At 47.4% G+C, this 22,519-nt stretch overlaps 1 protein-coding gene across 2 annotated transcripts in view; it reads right to left on the bottom strand.

Moving 5' to 3' along the window:
- PLD2 (phospholipase D2) overlaps positions 1-22,519 on the bottom strand; it is a 476,181-nt gene that overhangs the window by 106,911 nt on the left and 346,751 nt on the right. For both annotated transcript variants that reach the window (XM_086946231.1, XM_086946232.1), the window contains exons 11-16: positions 21,046-21,195; positions 15,346-15,429; positions 10,902-10,980; positions 8,489-8,599; positions 6,830-7,021; positions 5,088-5,238 (exon numbers count right to left, since the gene is read on the bottom strand). In XM_086946231.1, coding sequence (XP_086802357.1) covers positions 5,088-5,238; positions 6,830-7,021; positions 8,489-8,599; positions 10,902-10,980; positions 15,346-15,429; positions 21,046-21,195 — 767 coding nt within the window. The remainder of the gene's footprint in view (positions 1-5,087; positions 5,239-6,829; positions 7,022-8,488; positions 8,600-10,901; positions 10,981-15,345; positions 15,430-21,045; positions 21,196-22,519) is intronic.

The following is a 22,519-nucleotide window of genomic DNA, read 5'->3' as shown; positions in this document are numbered from 1 at the left end:
CTCTGGTTGCCCCCATCTCTGGAAAAATGGCTGCAGTATTTGGTCGTGCAGCTCCCATTCGTGTACTTGCTCTGACTGTCTGCTTAGGATGTCTGCTATCTGATTTTGAACTCCTGGTAGGTGTTCTGCTAACAGATAAATCTTTTGAGGAATAGCCCATCTCCAAATGTCCTGTGCTAGTTTGGATAGTTGGAGAGAGTGTCCCCCTCCCCCCTGTTTTTGAATATAATACATTGCAGTCATGTTGTCTGTTCTGATCAGGACTGCCTTGTTTGTTATTTGCATTCGGAAAGCTTTTAGTGCTAGAAATACTGCTAATAGTTCCAGGTAGTTGATGTGCAGTTTCTTTTGCTGCACACTCCACTTCCCCTGCACTGTGTATTTGTCCATATGCGCTCCCCATCCGGAGAGTGATGCGTCCGCTGTTATCATCACTTGTGGAATTGGTTCTAGGAACGACCGTCCTTTGGAAATGTTTTTTGTGTTCCACCACTTCAGAGAGCGATGCGTACGGTCGTCTACCAACACCAGATCTGTAATCTGACCTTGAGCCTGATTCCACTGTGTCGCTAGACACTCCTGTAGTGGACGCATTTGTAGCCTGGCATGTGGTATTAGCAGTATGCAGGAGGACATCATGCCTAACAGTTGCATAAACACTCGTGCTGGTAGTGAGTGTTGTGGTTGAAATCTTTGTATTAACCCAACCATTGTTTGTATCCTGATCGGATTGGGGTATGCTATTGCCTTTTCTGTGTCTATAGTAGCCCCCAGGTATTGCTGAATCTTGTTTGGTTGCAGGTGTGATTTTTTGTAGTTCACCGTAAACCCTAGGTGGTGCAGCAATTGAATTGTCTTCTGTGTGTTGTGAAGACATTCTTCTTGTGACTTGGCCTTTATTAGCCAATCGTCCAAGTAGGGGAAGACATGTATTTGTTGTCTTCTTAGGTGTGCTGCCACCACAGCTAGGCATTTTGTGAACACTCTTGGTGCCGTTGTGACCCCGAACGGAAGGACTTTGAATTGATAGTGTCGTCCTTCCACTACAAACCTTAGGTATTTTCTGTGGGCTTTGTGAATTGGGATATGAAAGTAAGCGTCTTTTAGATCCAGTGTAGAAAGAAAGTCCCCTTTCTTCAGTAAAGGGAGTACTTGTTGGAGCGTGACCATGTGGAAATGCTCCGAATTTATGTAAGCATTGAGAGGTCTGAGGTCCAAGATTGGTCTTAGGGACCCGTCTTTTTTGGGGATTAGGAAGTATAGAGAGTATACTCCTGTGCCCTGTTGATCTTTTGGGACCTTCTCTATTGCATGCTTTTGTAGAAGTGCTAGCACTTCTTCTCTTAACAATGTCAGATGATCCTGACTCATTGGACGCTGTTTGGGAGGGATGTTTGGTGGGGTAGCTGTGAGTTCCAGGCAATAACCATGTTGGATAATTTGTCTCACCCACTTGTCTGACGTGATGTTTTCCCAGACAGGTAGGAACTGTGATAGACGTCCCCCGACCGGTGTTATGTGGTCTGGGGGGAGTTCTATGAAGTCACTGTTTTGGGGCTGAGGCGTTGCGGTTGTTATTATTTCCGCGGCCTCTACCTTTGTTGTTGTTACCCCTGTAATTACCTCTTGAATTACCTTTGGGTGATGTAGGTGTGAAAGAGGTGGATTGCTGATTTGTTCCTGTATTTTTTGAGCCCCCTCTATAGGTGGATCTACGAAAGGAACCTCTTTGTGTTGGCTGTTGCAATGCTCCCATTGACTTCGCCGTTTCTGTATCTTTTTTCATTTTTTCTAAGGTCTCATCTCTGCTTGAACCAAAAAGTGTCTTTTGATCAAAGGGTTGGTTCAATAAGGATGTTTGTACTTCCTGTTTGAATCCTGAGATTCTAAGCCATGCATGTCTCCTTAACATGACACTGGTGTTGATGGATCTTGCTGCAGTGTCTGCTGCGTCTAGGGCGCACTTAATGGAAGTATTAGTTATTATTTTTGCTTCCTGTATTAACTGATCTGCCTTTTTCTGATGTTCTTTGGGGAGATGCGTGATGAGTTTTTCTAATTCATCATAATGTGCCCTGTCATAACGTGCAAGTAGTGCCTGTGTATTGGCTATACGCCAGTTATTTGCCGCTTGTGATGCTACTCTTTTGCCTGATGCATCTATTAATTTTGACTCTTTATCAGGTGGAGGAGCCTCTCCTGTAGATAATGAGTTTGCTCTTTTACGAGCGTTTGAAACTACAAGCGAGTCCAGAGGTACCTGCCCTTTGATAAATATTGGATCCTTTGGAGCCGCTTTGTATTTTTTATCATTTCTTGGGTTTAACACCCTAGCCTTCACTGGGTCTTTGAATATTTCTTCTGTGTGACTGAGAAGACCCTTCAACATAGGAAGAGTACCCGATGTTCTCTGTGCATTAGGTAGCGTCTCTAACAGGAAATCCTCTATTTGAGGTTCTGTATGTATATCTACTTTATGATATTTTGCTGCCCTATTAATGAGCTGCACAAACCCTGTGTTATCATCAGGTGGTTAAGGCTTTGAGGGATATAACTCTGGGTCGTTGTCCTCATCTGACCCTACGTCATAATTTTCCCATGGGTCACCCTCATCTGGGATGGTTTCATCATCCCCTTGAGGTTCTCCCTCCCCTGGATCACTGTCTACATCAGACTGAGGTGTAGATGGTCTTGGTGTGGAAGGTGTAGGAATATCTGGCATAGTGTGAGGAATAGGAGAAGAGGGTGTGACTTTAGGTCGAGGAGAAGCAGGAGGAGTGATATTTGTCCCCAGTGTTCTCTTTTTTGAAGGAAGAGATTTATCTTCTGTCTGTTCATTCTTTCTCTTCTTCGTCACTACTTTGCCAGTTTGCGGATCGATAAACAAAATCTTTTGTTTGGGATCTGTCTGTTGCTCCTGAATCGGTACTGAAGGCCTTGGTTCCGAAAGGTGCTTCTGTTTTCGATCGTTAATGTTCGGTGTTTTCGGCACCGAGTGTTTACTCGATTCCGACTTCTTCGGTGTCGAGTGAGTCTTCGACGTCGAATCATGTTTCTGTTTCGACATGGAATGTTTCGATGCCGAGCTTTCCCTTGTTTGAAGCTTCGGTGTCGAAGTCGATGTCAACCGTTTCTCGGATCCGACATGGTGGGAGGCCGAGTGTTTCGGGTTAAGTTTCGGTATCGTTGCCGGGCCCGAGGGCGGGGCGTCGGAAACTTTTTTCTGCGGTTTGACCGGGCTCGAAGGCGGGGTCGTTACCACACGGGGTCAGTTTTTTGGTAAGGGGACGTCGTCACTCACGGTTTGTTGCACGTTGAGTTCTTCGACATCCGACTGGTCCCCTTCCGACCCCGACTGATCCTCATGATCCTCTTCTTCCTCAAGTTGCTCGTCTCCGAACAGCTCCGGGATCGCCTCCGACTGCATTCTGGGAACCTTGTGTCTCCTAGCCCGACGATTTCTAATCGTTAGCTTGGAGGAGAATGCTGCGCAGGCTTCGCAGTCCCTGGATTCGTGTTCAGGCGATAGACAGAGGTTGCACACCTCGTGTAGGTCCTTGTGTGGAAACTTAGCACCACACGTTGGACATTTCTTGAATGGAGTCCTTTCCATGGACTCCGGGCTTGACTGCGTCGAGAAAAGCCTCCTGTTCGTCGACGTAGATCAAAGTTTTTTCTTCGATGTTGAATTCGCAACGCGCCGGAATGGAAATGAAACGCGTTCGATAACAATATCGTCGAATTGGAAAGGGAATACGCGTCGATAAATCACTTTTTTCTGAAGTTGATCTGGAGCGTCTCAATCCTCATCCGAACCCGATGGCGGAAAAAAACAATCTAAGGATGGAGCCGATGCCCATGCGCACTACCAACCAAGGGAGGAGTCACCAAGATACAAAAGACTCTCCAAGAGAAAAACAAATTGCAATCATCCGAGCCCAACACCAGATGGCGATCTATTCATAATGTACCATCTGCAGCCCATATGCCTCGAACATGCTGTTTTTTGCTTTGCATCATCAGCTAGTCTGATCTGCCAGTAGCCAGCTGTCAAGTCAAATGTGCTCAGAAATTTGGCAGAGGCCAAAGTATCTATGAGCTCATCTGCCCTGGGAATTGGATGAGCATCTGTCCTAGTGACTGCATTGAGACCCCTGTAGTCAACACAAAACCTCATCTCTGTCTTACCACCCTGGGTGTGAGGTTTGAGCACTAAGACTACTGGACTAGCTCAAGGGCTATCTGAGGGCTCAATTACTCTCAGGTCCAACATCTTCTGGACTTCAGTCCTGATACAGTCCCTGACATGGTCAGGTTGCCAGCAAATCTTATTTTTAACAGGCAGACTGTCACCTGTGCCCACTTCATGAGTGCACCAGGTAGTCTGACTTGGAGTCAGAGAAAACATATGTCTGAACTGATTGAGCACCTGTCTACAATCATTTTGCTGCTGGTCAGTGAGGCTGCCTGCCAAGGCTACACCATCTACTGAGCCATCATCAGGGTTCTGAGAGATCAGGTCTGGGAGAGGGTCACTCTCTTCCTCCTGTCCCTCATCAGTAGCCATGAGCGAGCCCATGTCTGCCCTGTCAAGATATGGCTTGAGCCTGTTCACATGAAGCACCCTATGGGGGCTCCTGGGAGTTCCAAGGTCAACCAAATAGATAACCTCTCTCTTCTGCCCAATGATTGTATGAGGGCCACTCCACTTGTCTTGGAGAGCTGCTGGGGCCTCAGGCTCCAACACCCACACTTTCTGTCCTGGTTGTTAAACAGTCCAGATAGCCCTTTGGTTTAAATCCTTGCTGAAATGAGCATTGATTAGGGAACAGTGCCCAAGCTCTGCTGAACTGGGCCTTCTGTTGGGGACAAAGTTTAAATCCTTGCAATAATGAGTCTTCATGTGACAACAAGGTCTAATTCTTGCTGAAGAGCAGACCGCAGCGCTTAGGTCCTGATTGAAATCCACACAGGCTGCATCTATTAGAGTTCTCTGTGCCATTTTGCAGTCGGACATTTAATATAAGAATGACCTGTAAACCCGCCCTCAGGGACCCCGCGCCGTCGCAGCCCTTGACGCCACTCACCTTCGAAGGGCTTGTCCAGTTGCACCCAGTCCTTCAGGATGAGGTTGCTGTAGTCCTTCCCCAGCCAGAGCTGCTGGTTCTCATCCAGAGGGGGGCAGGCGGCGCTGAGCAGCTGAGAGACACCATTGCAGCTGGCTTCCTCCATGCTGGTCTAGTGGGATACAAACCAAGGCAGGCACGGTCACTTCAGGCAGGAGTAGCTCTCTGGAAAGCAAGGAGGAGAGGGGAGAAAGACAGACAGACACAGACAGACGGAAAGAGATGAACCAGACAGTTCAGAAGCAGAAGAGGAAAGAAGCCAGGCAAAAATTCACATGAAATGAAGCCGCAGGAGACGGCAGAGGGAACATGCCCCCGCTTCACCGGCAGAGAGTTCAGTGACTGGGAAATGCAAGGGCAGCAAAGGTGCAATGCAGCTAAGGGGGAGAGGTATCATGGAGAGAGTGAGGCGTAGTCTAGTTGGTGGTGGCGGGTTAGGGTTGCTGTGACGGGAGCAGTTAAGGAGCAATGTCGCTAAGATGCAGAGAAAGAAGAGACCCAGTGGCACCTGCGAAAGCAGACAGAAGCGCCCCACTTCAAAAACACGCTCTCAGAAGCGTAACTCTGCTTAAATGTTTCCTCAAAATAGTATGGCATTAACCTAAACCCAGAATCAAACCCTTGCCAGCAAATTTTATTAGCAAAATATTATGGGGCAACCATTTACTCCAGGGAAGCTGAGCAAAATAGCAATGTCAAACAGCAGTGGTGCCCTCAGAGGAAGATTGAAAGCCCACACTTCATTAGCCTTCTAAAGAATTGTTCAACAACCAAACATATATGTGTACAGTTACATGTATGTGCTTTTAAAATAAAAATGGCATAATGTAGGTGCTCCAACAATCGGCATAGTGATCGGGAATAGTGAAAAAGGTGAGCGTGTGCTGGTGCTGCATACAAGACAAATACTGTAGGCCACTTCAGATTATAAGATCTTTAAACAAGACTCCAATTTAGAGCACAGTTCCCAAATGTTACAAGAAACGCCAGTCAACAGAACAATATGTCGGCATTTCGACCCATGTGAGCAATTCTCAGTGCCTTCATCAGGACTACTGTGGTAGAAGCCATACATGTGGAATAATCCTGAATTAAAAATATATCTATAAGTCCGCCAATGTCAGGACAAATGTATAGATCTGCTGAAATGTCTGGGATTGGACAAATCATTTGGCAAATAATATTAAAATGGGTTTGAAATAATAAAATTAACCCAGTCTTATAAAAACATGATCACATTTTTGCAGTGAGATATTTATAGAACAGTGAGATTTTGGCAGTCTGCATTTTTTATTCTACATGTTTGAGGACTGTGTTTTAATAAGGAACTCTTTGAAACTTAAATTGGACAAATATCAGGAAGCCCATCACCACCAGAAGAGGAGTTACCTCTGATGGTCATGTCAAGATAACAAAAGGCAAGAATGTGGCTGAAAGTTTATGAAACTCACAAACCAGCCATGAGTCAAAACATTCTGTAAAACAATCTTTACAGGCCTCAGATGGACAATGTGGCGAATATGATGCAATGCACATTCTCAATGTGAAGGAAGGAGAGTGGACTGCACGCAGTGAAGCCATCAGTTCATGCTCCTGGGTTGGCGTGATCGAGGTGTTCCTGTGTCCAGCAAGAACCATCACCCGCAAACCCTCACCACCAAACATACCTCTGATCTGCCCCACCTGGTGGGCTCTCCTCTTACCTGCTGCTCGGCGTGCAGGCTTTGGAAACAGTGCGCTGGGACGTCGGTGAGCTGGTAATCGTGGTTATCCCAACGGCCGTACGCCAAGTCCAGACCTCCGAGAAATGCCACAGACTGGTCGATGACCACCATCTTCTCATGGTGGGCCCAGAGAAAGATGATCGAGGATACGTGATCTGGATGACGCATGACCTAATGTGCAAGAGGGGACGGGGAGAGAAGGGACCCCAGGAACCATTAGCAAGTCCAAGGTGATGGCAATATGACACTTGTGCGGCACCGTCTAAACAACTTCATCTTCTCATGCCTTGCTAAAACGCACTGTAGGAAGCTGGCTCTGTATGTACAATACCAAAGTAAGATAGAGTGTTCACAGAGTCCGGAGGGGCCCCACAGGCTTTACCGAGGGGAAAGTAGATAATACCACTGCTCTCTTTTGTGGTAGTGAGGGCGAGCAGTAAGGCTTATCAGAGGACTGTGTTAAGCATTTGTTGTACACACTCGGGCAAGAAATGATTACACACACACTCAATGACTAAATCCAAGACCAATTGTTTGTAAAAATATTACTTTTTGTATGTTTACTACTTAGAACCAATTACACTTTGTTGCAGTAAAATGCGTTTTTCAATATCACAGTTTTTCAGTATAAAAAGCGGACACCATTCTGCTCTCCTATGCAGAAGGAGAAACAAGTAAAAACTCCAGTGCATATCACCCCATGTGGCAGGTAATGGAACTACAGTTGAAATATTGACCCAAACTATATTGTAAACATGGCACACATGGGCTCGCCCATTTTTTCTGCCATCAAAATATTGAGACACTGATAACCGATGATTTTTAGAAAGTGTGACAAAAATCTGTACTTTCACTGTGATTCACGGAAAACAGCAAACCTTAAACGTACGCTATAGCAGGAGCCCAACATATTTCCCTCAACATCATGTTCACCTGTTCACCACCATGTGCTGATGAGAAGAGCCAATCTTGACTATTATAACCAAAGCCCACTCTCTCTCGACACATTTGTCGATCTGTTTTACATCCCACCCACCGGTCCACCTTCTCGGACAGGCCCACCACTATGAGAAATGTAGGTGTCATCGTAGACGCTGACCCAGGCAAACACATCCATATCTTCAACTTTACCAATGGATCCAAAGTGCACCCTACTGAAGGGGCCCAAGTAGGGTGAACCCGGTCCTGGGTCACTTGCGTTAAAGCTCAGGGAGGACCTGGCCTGGCCGTTCAGGTTGGACTGTTGATACTGGAGCAGGGTCAAGACTGATTTGCATATGACTGGGTCCAAGCTGAGGTGGCACCACGAGCAAAAGAACAATGGGTTGGAAGGTTACCCGAGCGACGGCCAGTGGTTAGACTATTTGCAAGCATTCCTCCAATCCCCTTTTGCGTGTTTGATGAGGAGGGAGGAGCCAGGAGCAAAAAATAATGAAATAAAGATGAAGAGAAAAGGTTAAGAAAGCTATCAAACATTACCAAGTGAGATTCTGAAAGTGCAGAGTGAAGAGGCTCTTGTGTACTCTGGTCCCGGCACGCTGGATGTCAGGATATATCATGAAATGACGAGACACAGAAAACGAGTATAAACATCGTGACAACGGAATCCACAGGCACTAAACCCGCCAGGCCACCTACCTTGATATTGGGGTGCATCAGCATGAGCGCCCTCTTGCTGTAGCCGCTGTTGATGCCCAGGGCGAGCTCTACCTCCTTGAAAAGAAGGATGCAGATCCGGACCCCTTCCTCCTGCGGGGAAGAGAAGGATTAACGTCAAGGACATCCTGAGGATCCCACGCGTGGGAGCAATTAAAATAGTTTAATGTCTGCAGTGAGAAAAGTTCCAAGTGGAGGTTTGATGGCCTTAAAATATTATCTGTCTCATGATATTTGCATCACTACGTCCAGGTCTGCAATAGTCCAGACTGGAACAATGACATAAGGAGGGACACTTTATTATGATTTACCAGTGTTATATTCCAAAGTCTCAACTGCTCCTAAAGTGAAATGTGTGCATTAAAGGGGTATCTCCCCCTCCAGAACAGTCAACATTTTGAAACGTCCAGTGAGAAGGGAACTCAAGGTGATTTGGGAATCCTGCTATAGTTGCATGATGGTAGAGTCCGCTGTGGACTCAGGGCCGTGGCACCATTTCCAGGCCCTCAAAGGATTGGGTTCTCTAGTCGAGTCACAGGGAGTCTCCTATAAACGTTGAGACCGGCGACCATCTCTGAAGAGGGTCATGGCCATTGACCATTACAACAGGGATGATGGCGTGCAGTGTTACGTGGAGTCAAGACTATACTTCGGATGTCACTCACTGCAGGGTTTTCTCCACATCCCTGTGATTGTTGCCGACAGACATTAGGAATCGCTTGAATGCAGTACATTAGTCCTATGCGACTGCAGGTAGAAGTGGAAAATCACTGACAGAAATGAAACTCTTCAGGGGACAATGAGCTATTCTGACCGTAGGGTTAAAACGGCTTTCATGAAATAAAGACTTCGAAGGCTCTATGGAAAGATTTGCTGAGATCTGTAGGTGACGGGAGGTCTCCACATGGACATCAAGACGGGATATCTTCTTTGCAGGAGTTGGTGCCTGATCAGCCAGCCATCCCGGGAGGGGTTCCATGTACCCACTGGTGGCACAGATGAGCCCCACTACATTGTGTGGCATTGGTTTAGATCCCTAGACCTGCATTTGATCTAAAAACTCACGTTTTGTTATTCTGGCGTCCGTCAGAAACTCCAGGGACATCTCATTCCTCAAGAAGTGGAAGGAGGCGTCATTCTGATGGAATGAACGGCCCAAGATGCACCGGTCTCAACTTCCCAAGGACAAGATGAAGGTTTAGCTCAAAGATCTACACGAGGTCAAAGTCCACTTTGTTGCAAGTAGGAAACAGCAAATCCAGGAGCCTCATACTTTGCCAGGAGATGATGGTTACAACCATCCGAACCTCCAGAAATTCAACCAAAAGTCTCAGAAGTGTCTTAATTGACGGAAGGACCACTGACAAAGCATGAAAAACATCAAAGAACTCAATGTGACATGGACTCAGGGGTGACGACTGACAAGACTTCCTTTCGGACATGGAAGGTGCGCTCACGGTGTGGAATGAACGAAGTAGCCAGTTTCCTTCTCTAGAGGTCCGCACTTCCTTTTCCTTGAAATACTGCAGCAAAGGTGCGGGTTGGCCTCCAACTTGAATAGGCATTTCTCCATCTATGATTTCCGGGTCATCTGTGGCAGGTAGAGGGCAGGATTATCCTGAAGACAGAAGGACTAGATGTTTATATTTGAGGCCTTGGAAGGACTGTATCATTCAGTGTTCTATGGTGGCTTGGTCTACCCTGAATCGTGAAGTACTGTTTATGCTGAATTGAGACGCGTTGAGATCGTTGAGCAGGTCAGTGATTTTGCTCTCAGTACATTGCTTTAAAGAAGAAGAACTGCCCCACTGCAGTCTCCTTGGAGAAATTAAAAAGGTACGCCTCTGACAGCCTGATGGGACTCTAGATTTCGAGAGTATGGCTTTTCTAGTTGAAAATCGATTCTCTTCTTTGCATGGCGGGATTGAGACTTGCAAAGCTGTCAACTGCATCCCACGGAAGTCACTCCCATCTGGAAAGCAACAAAGGCACAGGCGTGATGGGGAACCAGGACACGGTTTGTGTTGTTATGTTCCTTACCCATCGAAGGGCTTATCCTCTTACCCCAGAGAGACTTTGTGAAGGAAGCTACACTTTCCACACAGTTTCAGCCTCAGAGCAAGATGATCTTACAGCCTTATCTTTAGGGATCTTCATTTTAATGTCCAGATTTCTCAGGACAACAGGGAAACGTCATTGTTTCTGGTCAGCAGAAGAAGCTGAGGAACTGAAGCGCTACATACGAGGCAGACTTTACGAAATATGCACAGGCGGCCTCCGGAAACGTCCTTAGATTCCTGATCGGCGTTTTAGAAACTTCTGGGGCAACCTCATTTGAAACTACAGCCACACAAGGGGTCGCATCAGAGTGGGAGGGGGTGGAGGAAGAACTTACAGCTTTCCGCTTCAGGATGATGTCCAGCCGGAAGTCGTCGTTCTTTGCCGGCCTCTTCATGTGAACCTCTGGACTCAGCCTGGTGCAACGAAAGAAACAGAAACAAAGCCATCATACTGAGCCTTTTGAGAAAAAAAAGCTCTTGTTTTCTTTATTTAGCCATGAGCACAACTTGCCTAGGAGGGACTAAAGAGAAGGGTGGGGGGGGCTAAGGAGGAGGGGAAGGGACCAAGGAGGAGGGGAAGGGACAAAGGAGGAGGGGGAGGGACCAAGGAGGAGGGGGAGGGACCAAGGAGGAGGGGTAGGGACCAAGGAGGAGGGGGAGGGACAAAGGAGGAGGGGAAGGGACCAAGGAGGAGGGGAAGGGACCAAGGAGGAGGGGAAGGGACCAAGGAGGAGGGGAAGGGACAAAGGAGGAGGGCGAGGGACTATGGAGGGGGGAACAAAGTAGAAGGTCTCCAGTTGGATATTTTACATTTGCAACAAAGGGCATCTTGGGTAAAAAGTGCTATTTTTGATGTCTCAATATTAACTTTGCAATGCCGGACACTGCATTGTTCTCTAAAGACAGCAGGGCCCGGTTCCTACCACCAGCCCTTGCCCGCAGACCCGGCAGATCTCCTCCAACCTTCAAGCAGTCGCGATCTTCAGAGCATCTTAGGTTTGAGGGTCTTCTCCGGAATCCAGGCTCTTCGTATTCCATGAAAGACGTGTGTGATGGTTTGTGGGAGGAGGCTATGAGCTCACTGCTTGAACATGCCTTCAGAGGCTCACATCTTGAGCCTCTTGCACCTCCCCGAGTGTGTGCTGTGTGCATCTATATAGGCATGTTGCCACCTGCATGCTCTAACACGAACTGGGGATCCCGTTTCACTGGGTTAGAAACCCTGCTCAGGAATGATGGTGTCTGTGCAGCCCAAGGCGCTCAGCCTGGGAGATACATGGAATCTGTCCCAGCCATCTTCTGTGATTGGCTACACCAGGTAGCGGATGACAGAAAGGGAGCCAATCGTCTGCGAGCGGTCAGCAGTTGAGCCACAACCCCCGCTTCCACCGGTGACTGATGGAAACCGAAGACTCGCCCGCCTTGGCTTTCCTCTTTTTCTTGCGACAGAACCAGTCCTGCAGCCCCCTTCATCTTCATCCCAGCCCCCCTTTCATGCAGAGACCAGCGAGTCCCCTCGGAGTCGCGCCCTGTTCCATTTCTACATCTCGCTGCTAATTATAGGTTTTCTTCGGCCGGCAACTATTTCCCATGTAGATGACACCCAAATTTTGGCCTTCTACAAGGTTTCTATACAAGAGTCCTCACGGTTACCCCTGTTCACCCGCCCTTCTTCAGTGGAGGCAGACTAACTTTGCAAAACTCAACAACAGTAAAAGGGATCAGTCATTTTTAGTTCTGACGCAGACCCCTTGCTCCTTCTTTACGGTCTTACTACACTATGATCAGTCATTCTTAAGGGGATTAAACCTGGCACCTGTTGTACTGCTCTAGATGAAAATATTGCTTCATTTTTGTATTTTGGAATCCACTGCCGAGCCGACTCACTGCTTCCTGGTGACCTCATCTCTAATTTGGAACACAATAAATTCCTGCAACAGTCTGTGCTTGGGGGAGTGTATCATTAGACGACCAGCTAGCAGCAGGAGTAAGAGATCCCTAGTGAGATCACATTGACTTCCTTATTATTTAATGGTCGTGTTTAGTGCATTTGCCCGGCCTAGAAATCTTTCTACATTTATGTTTCCCCCTTTTGAATAGCTAGGTTTCCTGGTTATGTTTTTGGCTAATTAGAAACAAGCAGTCTGAGAGATTACACAAGTGTCTGGACTCTTCAACTCAAACATACATTATCTATCACCAGTCGACCAGCCTATCAATCAACGGTCATTTCATAGATGTCCAAAGACGTAAACGTATGCAGCGTCATCGCAATCCATATCTGGTGTCTTTCACCTCCTCGAAACCCTGAGGGGGATGAACCTTTTAAAAACAAGCCCAACTTAACCTAAGAGAAGAGACGGCTCGTCATATAGAAGGAGCTGGTGATGGGAAAGGACTAACATTGTCAAAAGGAACAGGGCCATCAACCCTAGACGCGCGAGTATTCCAACCCTTCATCCGAGAGCGCAACCCTCTGGAATACACTGATGACCCAGCAACACTACTCATGGTACAGGTGAGTCTGGTGTGTGGACTAATAAAGTGGCACAGACAGCCGAGCTTTGGCCATAGATGGACGCGCCTCATGTCTCTAGAGTCCCCAGAAGCCGCTGTGCAGAGAGCAATGAGAACCATCCAAGCGACTTCTATTATGCCCACCCTGCCCCACGGGTACTCACCACCAGTCTGTGTTGCCCCACGGATACTCACCACCAGTCTGCGATGCCCCACAGGTACTCACCACCAGTCAGCAATGCCCCACTGGTATTCACCACCAGTCTGTGATGCCCCACTGGTACTCCCCACCAGTCTGTGATGCCCCACTGGTACTCACCACCTGTCTGTGATGCCCCATGGGTACTCACCACCAGTCTGTGATGCCCCACTGGTGCTCACCACCAGTCTGTGACGCCCCACTGGTGCTCACCACCAGTCTGTGACGCCCCACTGGTGCTCACCACCAGTCTGTGATGCCCCACTGGTGCTCACCACCAGTCTGTGATGCCCCACTGGTGCTCACCACCAGTCTGTGACGCCCCACTGGTGCTCACCACCAGTCTGTGACGCCCCACTGGTGCTCACCACCAGTCTGACGCCCCACTGGTGCTCACCACCGACCGTGACGCCCCACGGGTACTCACCACCAGTCTGTGACGCCCCCACCAGTCTGTGACGCCCCACTGGTACTCACCACCAGTCTGTGACGCCCCCACTGGTACTCACCACCAGTCTGTGACGCCCCACTGGTACTCACCACCAGTCTGCGATGCCCCACTGGTACTCACCACCAGTCTGCGACGCCCCACTGGTACTCACCACCAGTCTGCGACGCCCCACTGGTACTCACCACCAGTCTGTGATGCCCCATGGGTACTCCCCACCAGTCTGTAATGCCCCTCTGGTACTCGCCACCAGTCTGTGATGCCCCACTGGTACTCCTAACCAGTCTATGATGCCCCATGTGTACTCACCACCAGTCTGTGATGCCCCACGGGTACTCACCACCAGTCTGTGATGCCCCACGGGTACTCACCACCAGTCTGTGATGCCCCACGGGTACTCACCACCAGTCTGTGATGCCCCACGGGTACTCACCACCAGTCTGTGATGCCCCACGGGTACTCACCACCAGTCTGTGATGCCCCATGGGTACTCACCACCAGTCTGTGATGCCCCATGGGTACTCACCACCAGTCTGTGATGCCCCATGGGTACTCACCACCAGTCTGTGATGCCCCACTGGTACTCACCACCAGTCTGTAATGCCCCACTGGTACTAGGCATGGGCGGAAAATCCGTTCGGCTCGCGGATTTTGCGGATTTTCGGGAAATCCGCAATCCGCGAGATTTGCGAATCTCCCGCAAAATCCGCAAATCCGCGAGCAGCGGATTTTGCTCGCACTGTTCGCGTGAGTTCGCGTGAGTTCGCGCCCCGCGAATAAGTGCAAAATTGCAGAAATACGATTTTAGCAAAACTGAAAGTAACTACTTACCAGGTTCAAAAGTTCAGGCTCATCATTAGTAGCCATTTCCTGTAGTGCTTCCTGAGGGGCCCCTCCAGAGTTCAGTTGCCAGTTGAAACTATTATGTGACCCTGCTCTGAACCTCAGAATAGTTACACATATGCCACAAAGGTCCTGAATTACAGCTAAGGGAGACAAGCAGGAGCCAGGCTGGAAGTTAAAATCCATTAATCAGCCCCTAATTCATTATTGTCAGTTGGGGCAGGGCAGGTGTTGTAACTAATTTTGCAACAATGAAAGCACTTAGCAAGTGCAAAAGATCACTAATCAGGGCGCACTAAGGAAGCAGGTGCCAGCTAAAAAAATATTCTGTGACACATTAATCAGCCCCAAATTAATTCAGGTCACTTGAGGCAGGGAAGGTGTGCTTTGCTTTGCCGAAAATAATGTACACTGGACAACCAGAGGGTGTGGTGATGAAACAGAGGGTGGCATGGGTGGGCCAGAGGGTGGCATGAGTAGTCAGAGAGTGGCAGTGGTGACAGAGAGTGGCAGTGATGAAGAAGAGTGTCCCAAACAGGCTGGACACATAGAAACAACAAGTTTGCGAAACTTGCGACCCGACAGGTAAGTTCGCAATTTGCGAAAGTGTACAAAACCCTCGCGAACTGGCAGAAACACGGGCGAACACAAAAAAAAAAAAAATCCGCAAATTCGCGGGAATTCGCGGATTTTGCGGATTGCGAATCCGCAAATCCGCAAAATTCGCGAACGCGAGATCCGCAAAATTCGCTCATGCTTAACTGGTACTCACCACCAGTCTGTGATGAAGATCTCCTCCTTGGCCTGCATCAATGCATCGGCGGCAGCTTCAAAATAACCACTTCCGTTGACGAACCTGAAAAATCAAGGACCACTCGTGAGTATCCCCAATAAAGGCTTAAATATCTTCTCAAGGGAGAGGCACGACAAAGGCCCAAAAGAGACCAGACCTCAAAGGGATGTATGTGCCCGCACACAACACACCTCACTGTTTTTGATCACCGACTTGTGCATGGTGCAGTAGTCTTGCTTCTCCAACCACAGGCTGTGGTGGAGCACTGTGTATCAAACATGGTGGAGCACTGTGTATCTAACACGGTGGAGCACTGTGCATCTAACACGGTGGAGCACTGTGTATCTAACACGGTGGAGCACTGTATAACAAACACAGTGGAGCACTGTATAACAAACACGGTGGAGCACTGTATAACAAACACGGTGGAGCACTGTATATCAAACATGGTGGAGCACTGTATATCAAACATGGTGGAGCACTGTATATCTAACAGGATGGAGCACTGTGTATCAAACATGGTGGAGCACTGTATATCTAACACAGTGGAGCACTGTATATCTAACATGGTGGAGCACTGTATATCTAACACAGTGGAGCACTGTTTATCTAACATGGTGTAGCACTGTGTATCTCACATGGTGGTGCACTGTATATCTAACATGGTGGAGCACTGTATATCTAACATGGTGGAGCACTGTGTATCAAACATGGTGGAGCACTGTATATCTAACATGGTGGAGCACTGTGTATCAAACATGGTGGAGCACTGTGTATCAAACATGGTGGAGCACTGTGTATCAAACATGGTGGAGCACTGTGTATCAAACATGGTGGAGCACTGTGTATCAAACATGGTGGAGCACTGTATATCTAACACAGTGGAGCACTGTATATCTAACATGGTGGAGCACTGTATATCTAACACAGTGGAGCACTGTATATCTAACATGGTGGAGCACTGTATATCTAACATGGAGGAGCACTGTATATCGAACATGGTGGAGCACTGTGTATCAAACATGGTGGAGCACTGTGTATCAAACATGGTGGAGCACTGTATATCTAACACGGTGGAGCACTGTATATCTAACATGGTGGAGCACTGTGTATCAAACACGGTGGAGCACTGAATATCTAACACGGTGGAGCACTGTGTATCAAACAGGATGGAGCACTGTGTATCAAACATGGTGGAGCACTGTGTATCTAAAATGGTGGACTGTATATCTAACGTGGTGGAGCACTGAATATCTAACATGGTGGTGCACTGTATATCTAACATGGTGGAACACTGTGTATCTAACTCAGTGGAGCACTGTGTATCCAACATGGTGGAGCACTGTGTATCTAACTCAGTGGAGCACTGCGTATCTAGCATGGTGGAACACTTTATATCAAACATGGTGGTGCACTGTGTATCTAACATGGTGGAGCACTGTATATCAAACATGGTGGAGCACTGTGTATGTAACTCAGTGGAGCACTGTGTATCTAACATGGTGGAGCACTGTATATCTAACATGGTGGAGCACTGTATATCAAACATGGTGGAGCACTGTGTATCAAACATGGTGGAGCACTGTGTATCAAACATGGTGGAGCACTGTATATCTAACACGGTGGAGCACTGTATATCTAACATGGTGGAGCACTGTGTATCAAACACGGTAGAGCACTGAATATCTAACACGGTGGAGCACTGTGTATCAAACAGGATGGAGCACTGTGTATCAAACATGGTGGAGCACTGTATATCTAACACAGTGGAGCACTGTATATCTAACATGGTGGAGCACTGTATATCTAACACAGTGGAGCACTGTATATCTAACATGGTGGAGCACTGTATATCTAACACAGTGGAGCACTGTATATCAAACATGGTGGAGCACTGTGTATCAAACATGGTGGAGCACTGTGTATCTAAAATGGTGGACTGTATATCTAACGTGGTGGAGCACTGAATATCTAACATGGTGGTGCACTGTATATCTAACATGGTGGAACACTGTGTATCTAACTCAGTGGAGCACTGTGTATCCAACATGGTGGAGCACTGTGTATCTAACTCAGTGGAGCACTGTGTATCTAGCATGGTGGAACACTGTATATCAAACATGGTGGTGCACTGTGTATCTAACATGGTGGAGCACTGTATATCAAACATGGTGGAGCACTGTGTATGTAACTCAGTGGAGCACTGTGTATCTAACATGGTGGAGCACTGTATATCAAACATGGTGGAGCACTGTATATCAAACATGGTGGAGCACTGTATATCAAACATGGTGGAGCACTGTATATCAAACATGGTGGAACACTGTGTATCTAACTCAGTGGAGCACTGTGTATCCAACATGGTGGAGCACTGTGTATCTAACTCAGTGGAGCACTGTGTATCTAGCATGGTGGAGCACTGTATATCAAACATGGTGGTGCACTGTGTATCTAACATGGTGGAGCACTGTATATCTAACATGGTGGAGCACTGTATATCAAACATGGTGGTGCACTGTGTATCTAACATGGTGGAGCACTGTATATCTAACATGGTGGAGCACTGTATATCTAACACGGTGGAGCACTGTATATCAAACATGGTGGAGCACTGTGTATCAAACATGGTGGAGCACTGTATATCTAACGTGGTCGAGCACTGTATATCTAACATGGTGGAGCACTGTATTTCAAACATGGTGGAGCACTGTATATCTAACATGGTGGAGCACTGTGTATCTCACATGGTGGAGCACTGTATATCTAACAGGGTGGAGCACTGTGTATCTAACACGGTGGAGCACTGTATATCTAACATGGTGGAGCACTGTGTATCAAACATGGTGGAGCACTGTATATCTAACGTGGTCGAGCACTGTATATCTAACATGGTGGAGCACTGTATATCTAACATGGTGGAGCACTGTGTATCAAACATGGTGGAGCACTGTGTATCTAACATGGTGGAGCACTGTGTATCTAACATGGTGGACTGTATATCTAACGTGGTGGAGCACTGTGTATCAAACATGGTGGAGCACTGTCTATAAAACATGGTGGAGCACTGTATATCTAACATGGTGTACTGTATATCTAACGTGGTGGAGCACTGTGTATCTAAAATGGTGGACTGTATATCTAACGTGGTGGAGCACTGTATATCTAACATGGTGGCGCACTGTATATCAAACATGGTGGAGCACTGTATATCAAACATGGTGGAGCACTGTATATCAAACATGGTGGAGCACTGTGTATCAAACATGGTGGAGCACTGTGTATCTAAAATGGTGGACTGTATATCTAACGTGGTGGAGCACTGAATATCTAACATGGTGGTGCACTGTATATCTAACATGGTGGAACACTGTGTATCTAACTCAGTGGAGCACTGTGTATCCAACATGGTGGAGCACTGTGTATCTAACTCAGTGGAGCACTGTGTATCTAGCATGGTGGAACACTGTATATCAAACATGGTGGTGCACTGTGTATCTAACATGGTGGAGCACTGTATATCAAACATGGTGGAGCACTGTGTATCAAACATGGTGGAGCACTGTATATCTAACGTGGTCGAGCACTGTATATCTAACATGGTGGAGCACTGTATATCAAACATGGTGGTGCACTGTGTATCTAACATGGTGGAGCACTGTATATCTAACATGGTGGAGCACTGTATATCTAACATGGTGGAGCACTGTATATCTAACATGGTGGAGCACTGTATATCAAACATGGTGGAGCACTGTGTATCAAACATGGTGGAGCACTGTATATCTAACGTGGTCGAGCACTGTATATCTAACATGGTGGAGCACTGTATATCAAACATGGTGGAGCACTGTATATCAAACATGGTGGAGCACTGTATATCTAACATGGTGGAGCACTGTGTATCTCACATGGTGGAGCACTGAATATCAAACATGGTGGAACACTGTGTATCTAACTCAGTGGAGCACTGTGTATCCAACATGGTGGAGCACTGTGTATCTAACTCAGTGGAGCACTGTGTATCTAGCATGGTGGAACACTGTATATCAAACATGGTGGTGCACTGTGTATCTAACATGGTGGAGCACTGTATATCAAACATGGTGGAGCACTGTGTATGTAACTCAGTGGAGCACTGTGTATCTAACATGGTGGAGCACTGTGTATCTCACATGGTGGAGCACTGTGTATCAAACGTGGTGGAGCACTGTATATCAAACATGGTGGAGCACTGTATATCAAACATGGTGGAGCACTGTATATCTAACATGGTGGAGCACTGTATATCTAACATGGTGGAACACGGTGTATCTAACTCAGTGGAGCACTGTGTATCCAACATGGTGGAGCACTGTGTATCTAACTCAGTGGAGCACTCTGTATCTAGCATGGTGGAACACTGTATATCAAACATGGTGGTGCACTGTGTATCTAACATGGTGGAGCACTGTGTATCTAACTCAGTGGAGCACTGTGTATCTAGCATGGTGGAACACTGTATATCAAACATGGTGGTGCACTGTGTATCTAACATGGTGGAGCACTGTATATCAAACATGGTGGAGCACTGTGTATGTAACTCAGTGGAGCACTGTGTATCTAACATGGTGGAGCACTGTGTATCTCACATGGTGGAGCACTGTGTATCTAACTCAGTGGAGCACTGTGTATCTAGCATGGAGGAACACTGTATATCAAACATGGTGGTGCACTGTGTATCTAACATGGTGGAACACTGTGTATCTAACTCAGTGGAGCACTGTGTATCCAACATGGTGGAGCACTGTGTATCTAACTCAGTGGAGCACTGTGTATCTAGCATGGTGGAACACTGTATATCAAACATGGTGGAGCACTGTATATCAAACATGGTGGAGCACTGTATATCAAACATGGTGGAGCACTGTGTATGTAACTCAGTGGAGCACTGGGTATCTAACACGGTGGAGCACCGAACACTGTGTATCTAACACAGTGGAGCACAGAGTACTGTGTATCTAACTGGCTCCTGGCTAAGGAGAAATGCTTCTGCGTAAATAACTAATGCAGGTTTATCTTCCTGCATCTCTTGAGGGAGCAGCAGTCAGGGGTGCACAGAAACATCTGAACCGGTGTGACGCCAGCCCAGCTTCATGTATGGAGAACATTGCATGTTGACCGGTCCCTGCCAGGTACACGGTCAGCCAGCAGGACAGCAAGAACAGCAGCAAGAAGTGGAAAGTCAGCATCGAACAGGTGCCCCAAAGCATCACCCGAAAGAACACTGAACAAGTGGAGTGACATCCATGAAAAGTCACTCACTCATAGCCAGGCAGGCAGGCATGAGATCATGACACACACTTCTCTCAACCTCTCTTTTGGGCATCGTGGGGATGAGGCGGCTCGAATGATGAGGGGTTCAGGAGTGGACTTCACACATAAGATCTCTTGGCTGGACAATGGTAGGACCCCAGATCTGTAGGGCTGGCTGGGAATATGTCAGAGAAAATATGTCCCATCAATTGGCTGGCTGTATGTGTGCACCTGGCGCCATCTTATTCCTTCTAAATTCAGTGTGCACACCACATATTCACAAAGCAAAGATACACTGCCGTGGAGAGCAGTCTCTACAGCTACACAAAGGGTTCTTTGACAAAACACAAGTCACCGCAAACAGTGGATCTAACAAGACAAACTTACCACTTGGCCAACGTCTTCCACCGGACTGGCACAAAGGAATCAAAGCGGTTCTTCTCCACGAAGTCCTTGCCAAGCTCATGTGCCAGCTCGTGAATCTCGTTTCGCCACCAGTTGGCCTGCCGAACGCTGCTGCACTTCAGGATAAGGGTCCTGTGGGCACAGGAGAAGGTGGAACATGGAGATGGTGGTCAAGAGGGACACAAGGGGATTCAGGTATGCGGCTGATGGACAATCGTTGAGTGCCCGCTCATCTCTTACAACACTGCTACCAGAATTGTGTTGTGTTTGTAAACAACTTGCAACTTTGTCTCCAATGTGCTATAAGTTGTGAAGTCTTGTTTAGCCGGGGATGTGGGGAGCAGGGCACACCTCTTCATAAGGTGTGGTCCTGTCCCCAAATACCACCCTACTGGTTACCGCTTCAAGGACTTATGAGGGAGGTTGTGGGTGCAAAGGTCCCCGACATGGCCAAATGCGGCATCCTACGGATTTAGGGGGATGATCCCCCACCCAGATATGCTAAGCTCTGGTTATCCTTGGGTCTGGCAGTGGACGAACAAAACCCTAATCGCATGTGGGGAGCGCAGAGCGCACTGGAGGTGACTGATTGGAAGAAAGACCTGGATTGGTGCATGTTGGTGGAACAAACTATATATGCTGATAGAGGCTGTCCTCGCAAATGGGGAAAATCTGGTCCTCGTGGAGAACATTTTGAGGGATGGTGGTGTAACCCTTGGGGGTCATTGTGGAAAACTGACCTTGGGTCTAATTGGCTTGTAAAGGCATTACTCCAAATTATTCAGTGCCTTTGAGGAACTGGCTTAAAGTATGCCTCAGTGATTGGCCAATCAGCGAAGGCCGTACACCGGCCACTGGACCGCACTGTACTGTCTTGTTTATGAAATGTCAATCGAAAGATTCATTCTAGTGTGTCTGTGGACGGTGACTCCCACTGTCCATTCCCAAGGCTCGGCTGGTCACTCTCCTGTAGAGGATGCGGGGAGTGTCTGACACAGCTAGTGGGAGGGGCTACAGGTGCCAATGGCTTCCAGGTACAATCCCTCCGTATGGATAGTAAACATTCATAAATATTCATATTGACCTGGTTTAAATACGAATCTGGACTGCTTTAGCAAGCACCTCAAAGACATAACGTTTTGGGAGGGTAACATGGAATTACAGTGCATTCACCCTTGGTAAAGCTGTTGTTACAGGTCAGTAGTACCCTTGGTAAAGCTGTTATTTCAAGTCAGTAGTCACCCTTGGTAAAGCTGTTATTTCAAGTCAGTAGTACCCTTGGTAAAGCTGTTATTTCAAGTCAGTAGTACCCTTGGTAAAGCTGTTATTTCAAGTCAGTAGTCACCCTTGGTAAAGCTGTTATTACAAGTCAGTAGTGCTCTTGGTAAAGCTGTTATTACAAGTCAGTAGTCACCCTTGGTAAAGCTGTTATTACAAGTCAGTAGTGCTCTTGGTA

The sequence above is a fragment of the Lissotriton vulgaris genome, chromosome 12, assembly GCF_964263255.1.
Source record: "Lissotriton vulgaris chromosome 12, aLisVul1.2, whole genome shotgun sequence".
Classification (NCBI taxonomy): domain Eukaryota; kingdom Metazoa; phylum Chordata; class Amphibia; order Caudata; family Salamandridae; genus Lissotriton; species Lissotriton vulgaris.
Note: the sequence above shows the minus strand (reverse complement) of the source record. Positions and strands in the feature narration are given on the sequence as shown.